General features: G+C 44.2%; 2 protein-coding genes across 10 annotated transcripts in view; one reads left to right on the top strand and one right to left on the bottom strand.

The window, feature by feature from the left end:
* Positions 1-5,537, top strand: part of LOC107272588 (fibrosin-1-like protein) — a 12,033-nt gene extending 6,496 nt beyond the window's left edge. For 2 of the 7 annotated variants that reach the window (XM_015749874.2, XM_025089921.1), the window contains exons 4-16: positions 99-134; positions 236-262; positions 350-410; positions 479-681; positions 773-1,147; positions 1,231-1,469; positions 1,625-1,738; positions 1,832-2,052; positions 2,136-2,362; positions 2,423-2,605; positions 2,679-2,955; positions 3,037-3,205; positions 3,284-5,537. In XM_015749874.2, the coding sequence (XP_015605360.1) occupies positions 99-134; positions 236-262; positions 350-410; positions 479-681; positions 773-1,147; positions 1,231-1,469; positions 1,625-1,738; positions 1,832-2,052; positions 2,136-2,362; positions 2,423-2,605; positions 2,679-2,955; positions 3,037-3,205; positions 3,284-4,286 (3,135 nt within the window). In that variant the 3' untranslated portion in view covers positions 4,287-5,537. The remainder of the gene's footprint in view (positions 1-98; positions 135-235; positions 263-349; positions 411-478; positions 682-772; positions 1,148-1,230; positions 1,470-1,624; positions 1,739-1,831; positions 2,053-2,135; positions 2,363-2,422; positions 2,606-2,678; positions 2,956-3,036; positions 3,206-3,283) is intronic. The other 5 variants (XM_015749880.2, XM_015749875.2, XM_015749878.2 and 2 more) reach the window with 5 other exon arrangements.
* A 649-nt stretch (positions 5,538-6,186) lies between these two features.
* Positions 6,187-8,048, bottom strand: LOC107272605 (RNA-binding protein with serine-rich domain 1-B). 3 transcript variants are annotated; one of them, XM_015749911.2, is made up of 4 exons: positions 7,753-8,048; positions 7,545-7,673; positions 6,954-7,480; positions 6,187-6,875 (listed from the first exon to the last, which is right to left on the bottom strand). In XM_015749911.2, coding segments are annotated over exons 1-4 (948 nt in total). In that variant the 5' UTR covers positions 7,755-8,048; the 3' UTR covers positions 6,187-6,585. The 3 variants fall into 3 exon arrangements, with proteins under 3 accessions (XP_015605397.1, XP_015605398.1, XP_015605399.1); XM_015749912.2 differs by having other exon boundaries at positions 6,954-7,465; XM_015749913.2 differs by having other exon boundaries at positions 6,954-7,450.
* Positions 8,049-9,035: the final 987 nt, after the last annotated feature.

Raw genomic sequence — 9,035 nt, 5'->3', positions numbered from 1 at the left:
ACAGAATTATATATATATATATATATATATATATATATATATATATATATACTTTTTTTTTATTATACTCAATCATCAATCTTTCTTGTTGCATACAGGCTAGCAGTCATTGCAGTTCCGGTAAAGGTTATATCGTGAGTATCAGTATAGTGGAAATAACATTTTCACGTAGTTTGTTTTTCATGGTTTTTGTAATTGTTAAGTATTAATTGAATTTTTGTTACTGTCGTTACAGTGTGATAGTGAAGGAGAAGACGATAAGGTGTGTAAGGTTGGATAGACAATCCCTTTCTCCTGGGATAATAATTTTTTTTTAAGTTTTGAGGTTACTGACAACTTAATGTTTCAGGGCTCGGACGCAGAGTCGATACTCTTTGAATCTTCCACCCCACCACCCATTGCACGTAAATGTAAGTAATCCAGACGTATGTGCAGTCTGATGGCAGACATTGTAATTGAGATCATTTTTTAATTTCAGACGAGTTGCCGTCTTCGTCACCACACGTGCTGCCACCTGCGAACGGAGCAGGAGGATCCCCACCGGATACGGGTGGGCAAATTTCAAATCCTGCGACGGATGCTCCTGCACCGATTCCACCCCCTGTGCCTGCCACTGCGCCAGTTCCGACAGCGCCAAGTCCACCCAGTCCTACGCTACCCCCTCACATATCCCAACCACCCGTAAGTATTACTTATTTTATTCGAATGACTTTCTTCGGGGGATGGAAATGGATATGAAGGTCGTACGAAAATTTGTATTTAATCTTTACAGATGACTAGTCCACTGGCAGCGAATCCACGTGCAATAGCTCCACAGCAGCGGCCAGCATCCCCTGCTCTACCAGCCCCTTCGCTACCCCAGCAGCCGCATACGACGATACCCGCGTTACATCCCCCCAACGTGCCGATTGTCTCGTCGAGCCACACAACTAGTCCCGCGGTGGCCAGCCTTGGCGTGACTCCTGCAGCACCGTCCAACGGAGCGGCGACAACGAGTTATCCACCCCCATTGCCAATGGCAGCCTATCCCCAGACACAGCCCTCTTATCCACCTCTCTATACGCCCTACACTGCTCTCAATCACAGCCCATACCTTCCGCCAGCCGTACCGTCGCCCTCGCACTCAGCATCCTCGCGGGCGGACGTGGTGAGTCTTCCTCGTGGTCATCAACCGTTTTGCAGACTGTCGATGACTCTTCGTCTTCGTTAATATCCGTGTTATGCTTTCAGAGAGGCAGTAGGGCCTCACCCTGTACGAATATATCTAAACAGACGATAGGAAGTAGCGTCGCCAATCACAGTAACACTCCCCTCAGTGCCGCAACGACGACGTGCGTCTCGACGATCACGAACACAGTTACCACCGCGAATACCGTCGCGCACCGGGACATCGTGGCGTGTTCTCTAGCCGGGAGGAATAACAATTCACCCCGCGGGCACAGTCCCAATCGGGAACGTGACAGCTATAGGTACGAAATGAGAATTTTGTTTCTTCTACTCTCTCTCTCTCTCTCTCTCTCTCTCTCTCTCTCTCTCTCTCTCTGCTTTTCCTCCTTTTTTTCCTTTTCCGTTATAGTCATCCATTGATTCTCCTTCCTCGTAATAAAAGTCGTCCTCGTTACAGCAGCAACGTGAGTAGCCTAAGCAGAGGCAGCATAACGCCCGTCAGTGTGCCAAACACGTCCTCCCCAGCCAATTCTAGTCTACCTGCTTACTCCAAGGCTCAAGGGTGGATCAGGTGAGAATGTTGTCTTACATATTACTTTCTTTCCAATTAAAAGATACTCCTTGATATGGGAATTTCGTTCTATCGACTATTTCACATTTTTAGTAGCAGCGCGGCCTCCCAGTTATCACCGGCGACGGCCACGTCTGTTCCGAGGCCAACACCACCCCCGGTGCCACTAGGAATGCACACCTTCCCACCACCGATGTTCGCAGCACCCTTACCACCACCAGTGTCCAGTTCGAGTCCTCATACCTCGTTACCCTCGCTTCCTCCGCCGACGTCGAATCCCAATCCCTTCTCAGCCGAGTCTCTCTTTCAAACAAGTAAGTTTATAAATCAACTCTAATTAAGAATTGAGAAATGGTTTACGAAATTTTATTTCGAGGGGATTGCTAATTTTGACAAGGGGTGACTCATGTTACAGGTCAAACGGACCTGCTGAGGCGAGAACTTGACAATAGATTTTTGGCGTCTCAAGATAGGAACGTGAACGTCGGCGTTGGGAATCTTGGACCTCCACCTTATCTCAGGACGGAGATGCATCATCATCAGCATCAGCATACTCACGTTCATCAGCATACTACCCCGTTGCTTCCACCTCCTACGGCTACTACCCTCTTTCCACCTCCGATTGTGAGTATAATTTTTCCCGCGTTAAAAAACCCGGTACTCAGTGACGAATCGTAAGGAAAGCGTGGCTCCTTTTCGCAGTTCAAGGACATTCCAAAGCTCGGAGGAGTGGATTCTCAGTTTTTTCGTGGGAATCTCAATCTTTCGAGCTACTCGGGCTTTAATGCTGGACTACTTCATCCCGGCATTGGACCTCCGTCCACGCCCTTCGTCCCACCGAATCATTTGACTTCGTTCGCACCAAAGGTATGTAGTGATCTTAATGAACATCTTGAATTTTCTCAAAACCATTTTCAATGATAATCTTTCTGTTCTGTAGAAGACGGGAAAGTGGAACGCGATGCACGTTCGAATAGCGTGGGAAATCTATCATCATCAACAGAAGCAGCAGGCAGAAGCTAAAGCCGGTGGTGGTGTGGGGACTAAAACGGAATTACTTAGACCACCGGGACATCTGTATCCTGGTGGTCCGGGTGGTGGTTTGGGAATCGGAGGACCTATGGCACCACCATTTCCTACGAACATGCCTCCCTCGCATCCGCCACCTCCGCCACCTCATCCTGTAGGATTCCTTTCGACGCCAGCTTCGCATTTAGGTATGTCTCAATATCATCTCCTTGGGTCGGGGTGGTAAATAGTTTTTAAGTAACTTGAGATTATTCGGGATATCATATAAGCTCGCAACCGCGCGCCAATGTTTCCAGGAACAGGAATGTCGCCCTTCGGCAGATACCCTTCGTCGTACGGGCCACCAAATCCGAATTTCCCTGGACTCTCCGGTTTTCCACCAGCCCGAGAAATGCCATCCTTAGGCGGATTAGGATCCGTGCACGACCCCTGGAGAGGGTAATTATACTGATCCTACTGACCTAACGACGAAAGATCAAAATAACTTTCAAACCTTCTTTTCTCTTTATTAAATAGGCTGCAGCGTGCTTCCACTGGGTTCCCGCCTACGACGGTGTCCTGGGGCTTGAAGCCGGAGCCACCTGCGATTGACAGGAGGGCCGAGCTCGAGGAACGGGAACGCGAGCGCGAGCGTGAACGTGAACGCGAACGCGAACGTGAGAGGGCTCGTCGTGAAAGGGAGAGGGAGAGAGAGGAGCAGCGCGAGAGGGACAGACGGGAGAGAGAGAAGGAGGAGAAAAGAAAGCAGGAAGCGGCCGAGCGTGAAAGGGAACGCGAGAGGCGAGACAAGGAGCGTCGGGAGATGGAAAGACGAGAAATGGAGCGCGAGAGAATCCTTCATCAGAATCGACAGCACATGGTTGTCGGCAGGGAACGTTCTCCTTTGCGAAACGGTTCGACGCCTCTGGACACGGGTGAGGTCCGCGTCAAGGAAGAACCCCGAAGCAAAGACGATGACGTAGTGATGCTACCAAGGCCTCCGCCACCGGGTCCTGGTTCTGGACCCGGACCAGGACCGGGACCCAGTCCGCTTCCGGATCCGAGATATCATCATCCACATCCTCATCCCTATCTCGCGAGGCATCCGCACGGCATGCCCGGACCGCACTCTATGTCGCGCTCTATGCTACCAGGACTCGGCGGTCATCCTATGCAACATTTCCCACCACCGCCGTCAGGTCCGACGGGACAACCAGGTGGACCATGGCCGGGAGATCCGTTCCGGGATCACTACCGTTACGATCCTCTTCAGCAACTACGGTACAATCCTCTTGTCGCAGCTTTTCGCGCAGAGGAGGAGGAGAGAGCGAAACTTTACGCCGGATATCCTCCGCCGCCAGTCAATTCTCTACGAAGTAAAGATCCCAGTCCGGGACCATTGAGCAATCTACACATGCACCACAGGGCCGGGCCTGGACCTGGCGTACCTGGTGTACCCGGAGTACCTGGACGTCAGATGGAACCCGCGCTGATGCACGCAGATATTCACAAGAAGGAGGACGCGCCTCAATCCCGATGATACATCGTACCACCTTCTCCAGTCGGCGCCATTCAACGTAATCGTAATCCTGACTAAAGAGTCGATTGCGCGTTAATCGATTATCGCGGCGCGGCAGAGCACCAACCGATATTTTCTAACGGATAGGCGCTATTTGAAAATTGTACATAGGTTATATGATATTTATAGATATAAACGATAGGACGTTACTTCTAAGCCCGTACGATGCCTTGGGGGGAAGGTGTGTTTGAAAAGGATCGTGGATAAAAATGACTTGGGACGCCGACGGTGACGAAGACATGGATGAGGATGGGAACTTCGCGCGATGAGTAGTAGATTGACGACTGCGATTAACGACCACGACGATTACGAGGCATTCGTAAACTTGTGTTATACGACGTTGTATAATGTGGTTTCTGCAGTTTCGGGGATCTGACTGTCTATAAGCGATATAAACTTTACTATTACGATGATTACTATGCGTACAGTTAATATCGTGTGTAATATTATAATTACTATAGGATGCAAGGCGACGCTACGTAAACAAAAGAAAAAAAATCCCAGGCTAGGAAGTTTAACGGAACTAGCTATTACTCAACAAAAAATTATTTAATTATTTATTTATTGCCACGTATAAATGAATCCGAATCTCTGTTACTCCGTATGGATAATGTCGAAGAAGTTCACCGTTAATTTAATCGATGTAATATAAAGAACTATATATATAAATTTTACTTTTTTGATAGAGCTTAATTTGTAAAGAAAAAAAAGGGAAAAAATACTAGCAGAACGTATAGGGAACCGAAGAAAGGGGTGAAAGCAAACAGAGAGAGAGAGAGAGAGAGAATAAACGAACGAATGTGCGAGAGAATACATTGAAAGAGTGACGTAATTATTATTGACTCTGGTTTGGAGAATAACATGGACATCGCTGTTACTTTTTTTTGTATTTTCTCTTGCAACAAATATCCGACGAAGAGCTAATGGAAGATAGAAAAAAAAAATACACGCCAAAAGCCAGAGGACACGGAGTAAACGGGAATTTGAGCGCGAGTGTGTGTGTGTGTTGTGCGAGAACGTGATTTTGAAGAAAGCCGGCTAAAATGGCACTCAGTACTTTCCTGTGATATAAAAATGGTATATGGATCACCGACGGTTTTGCTATCATGAAGCGTACGTCATCGTCAATGTCATCGGACGCGAACCAATGGCGGCGAGCCAGGTCGAACCCTTTTCTCACGAAATACACAGTCTCTTATTACAATTACCTTAGGTCTCGTGCATAACAACATATTCTTTTTTCCAAATGCCTGTCTTTTCATAAGTTCTTTAAAGTGGACAATTTTTAAACCGGGACAGTTTTTTTTTGTATTCCTTCATACCGAATAATTTTACCGTTACGATATTTTTTTAGATTTCTTTCACCTTATAACGTGATTTCGTAAGCTGTGGATTGTCTTAAAAATTCACAGCTCTTAATGGGTCGTGTTAATTATGGTGAGCGATATTAAAGAGGGATGCGGGTAAAAGCAGTGGAGAATTTTGCGACGGAGATGATAAAATGGCGATAGTAAATCTCTGGGTCATTTACTCAGCGTATCTTGTGCCATGAGGAAGGAGGATATAACATTCATTGAAATTTTTGGGACCTTTTACTTTTTCCTATTTCAAATCATCAGGCTCCCAACCATTAGTTTGTTTGGACAAGACTGTAAAGTCATTGCGAAATTGTATATTATTATATAATTAATAATTATATACCATTTAAAGAGTTGTAGATATTTTTCATCAATGCAAAATTGCAATGTGATGCAATTATTCTGTTTTTGTAGATATCGCGCGAGTATAAAGAAGATTTTGCGTGAATAGGTTTTTTCTAAAATTGATTCTTTGTAAAAGGGTCTAATAATCATAGTTTCTATCAAAGTAGATACAAGTTTTTATCAGTGCCCCACAACCAGACCTATAAACACGCATCCAGCTTGATTGCCGGAGACAGTCTCAAGCGTCAGGTTCTGTATAAATGACCCTTTCACATTGAAAGGTTGGCGGAAGTGACGCATTAAATAAACTATTGAATACGCGTGAAATTGATATATTTTAAAAGGAAAAAGAAAGATATCACGAGCAATATTCACTGATGGAACGGAACGTAGGTTGCCTAACATTCCAATCGCAACGAGTCCAGTATTCATAAAATACGTAGCTCCCATGTGTACATCCTTACGTGACTTAAGATTAAACCTGTTAGACAAACTGATCGACGTAGCAAAATGTGTGCAAGGATTCCTTAAATGTTCCAATTGGTGAAGTAGGATTGTTATCGGGAACTGCTGGAGCTTGATCTGGTGTAACGGCGATGACGATGGCGCGGATTATTTGGTGGACTGCGAGAACGAGTTCTGGGCCTGCGTCGAGGAGGTCGAGGACTTCGTCGCCGATTCATAAGAGGTGAACGTCTGCGATAACGAGGTGGAGAATTACGGCCACCTCCTCCCCATCGCGGTGGTGGTCTTCTTCCAAGGATCGGTGACATCCTGCGCATGGGAGGTGGACGTGGTTTTGGTAGGAGTACTGGAGCTGCTGTAATTTCCTGTCCGTCAATTTGTCCTAGAGGAAATATGGTAATTAAATTAAAGGAAAACATTAATCGTTTTATATTGACAGTTGATAGTAGCATTTTCTTACCTCCGTCCATATGCTTCATAGCATTCTCAGCTTCGTCAGCAGTTTCAAATTCCACATAAGCAAAGCCACGACCATGATTTGGATGAAGTTTATCCACAGCAAAGTCCACCATTTTTATTTGGCCGTACGTAGAAAAGATTTCCATAATATGTTCCTTGGTAACGTTACGTGTCAAGTGACCGATGTGAATCTTTGTTGGCCTAGGTATTGGAGACCGCTCTCTACGCTTCCTTCGAGGTGACTGAGATCTAGAACGGCCCTTTGGTTTTGGTTTGTCTATTGCTGAACTGCTACCCTTTTTCTTGTCCTTATCTCTGTCCCTTTCCCTGTCCTTGTCTCGTTCCTTCTCTTTATTGTCATGCCTCCTGGAAGCATCTACACTTTTACTGCGGCTACGTTTGCGTCCTCTATCACGGGAGCTTCCTGATGAACTGCCGGAACTGCTCGATGAACTACTTGAGGAAGAACTCGATCTTGAGGTACTCCCACTGCTTGAGCTAGAAGAGGCAGAGCTACTATCCGAAGAACTGTAAATTTGTAAATAATATCCATTACTCTAGACTCTTCAGTCTAACTGAACTTATGACTCACCTACTGCCACTGCTCGAGGAAGACGCAGCACGTTTTTTCCTTTCGCGTTCTCGTCCTCTGTCCTTCTTGTTTTCTTTATCGGTGGTTTCCGAGTCGCTTTTGCCAGTACTGTCCTTACGACTGCGCACCCTACAAAATGGTACAAACAAAAAACAATACAATCAGAATGTAAGCCAACTAATATTATAATGTAATAAATATTACTTACATGATCGAAGATAATCAACCGTAATGTTTGGTTACCGTGTATATTTTCAATACGCGCGTAATGGAGTCCGAATGCCGTACAAATACAGAATATGGTGGCGCCCGGCTGACGACCAACCTCTACATTTATTTAAGCAACACACTATTACTAAATGTCCAGGAGACTGCCAAACAAACGTTCGAGTTAAATATCCTCGATTAACATCACTTATCGTCCCTTATAAAAGTTATATTCTTTCCCATAGAACAGAGCTAAACGATACAACACACAGCGTCATTTACCAGCCACGCCATAGACTACAGATAGTTGCATAGATGCGCCATTGTGTCACTCTGCTGCGATTGCCTCTCGAAATTTTCAAGGCGCGAAAATTATTAAAAATGGCCGTCATTTCCCAGCAACTCGAATTGCCACTTAAGCAGATACAAACGAATTTTAGTATAAAGATTAACAATGAGAACCAAATGTATTTTGTATTTATCTGCTTTTACGTTTAACGGTGAGATGTAGGAAGAATTACTGATTAATTTCCATTTCGTTTATTTCGTAGAATCTCAGCCACGAAACGTGAAGTACCGAAATATATATGTACATTGAAGTGATAAGAACGATCAGTAGTTATGTATGTACAAATACATCGAATTACAAATACTAGAATATTCGCCGCATCTTATTTTACGAATCTATGATGTTGTACCGTCATTTCCTTTTCTTTCTTCTTTTTCGTTTACTATATAATAAACGAGGGAACGATGAGAGCGAATCGTTCTACGAAAAATATGAAAAATACGAACGAGGTACAAGAAAGTCAAGAAACCTTCTTTGGCACGATTTATTTCGATATTCGGAATTTTTCTTATAAGCAAACTTTTTTCCTCATAGATACCAGATATACTTGTGAAAATATTCTCTGACAGCTGTAACAACGCGTCATTCGTTCAAGTCAATGGAAGAAAAGAGCATTGGGAAGAAATTCGATTCGATTCGTTCGTTTCTCTGTTTTTACTTTATATGTATATATATAAATATAAATAAATATATGTATATTTATAAATATAAATATATATTATGTCCCTCCCTTCCGTTTAAGCAATCGGAAGAAAACAACAAAAATGTCCGATAGTCCATAAACAAATGAGCTGACATAAACGTAAACGTAAAGCGCGTCGCGTTTGTGGGAATATTGAGAAAAATCATCATTTATAACAAACAGGCAAAATTATAAAGTCTTATATTTATCATTTACGTATAAATATTGTTAAATAAGTATATTAAAAATTTTA

This window comes from Cephus cinctus, unplaced genomic scaffold, assembly GCF_000341935.2.
Source record: "Cephus cinctus unplaced genomic scaffold, Ccin1 Ccin1_scaffold1205, whole genome shotgun sequence".
Classification (NCBI taxonomy): Eukaryota; Metazoa; Arthropoda; class Insecta; order Hymenoptera; family Cephidae; genus Cephus; species Cephus cinctus.
The sequence above is the reverse complement of the archived record's forward strand: the minus strand, read 5'-3'. Positions and strand labels throughout refer to the sequence as shown.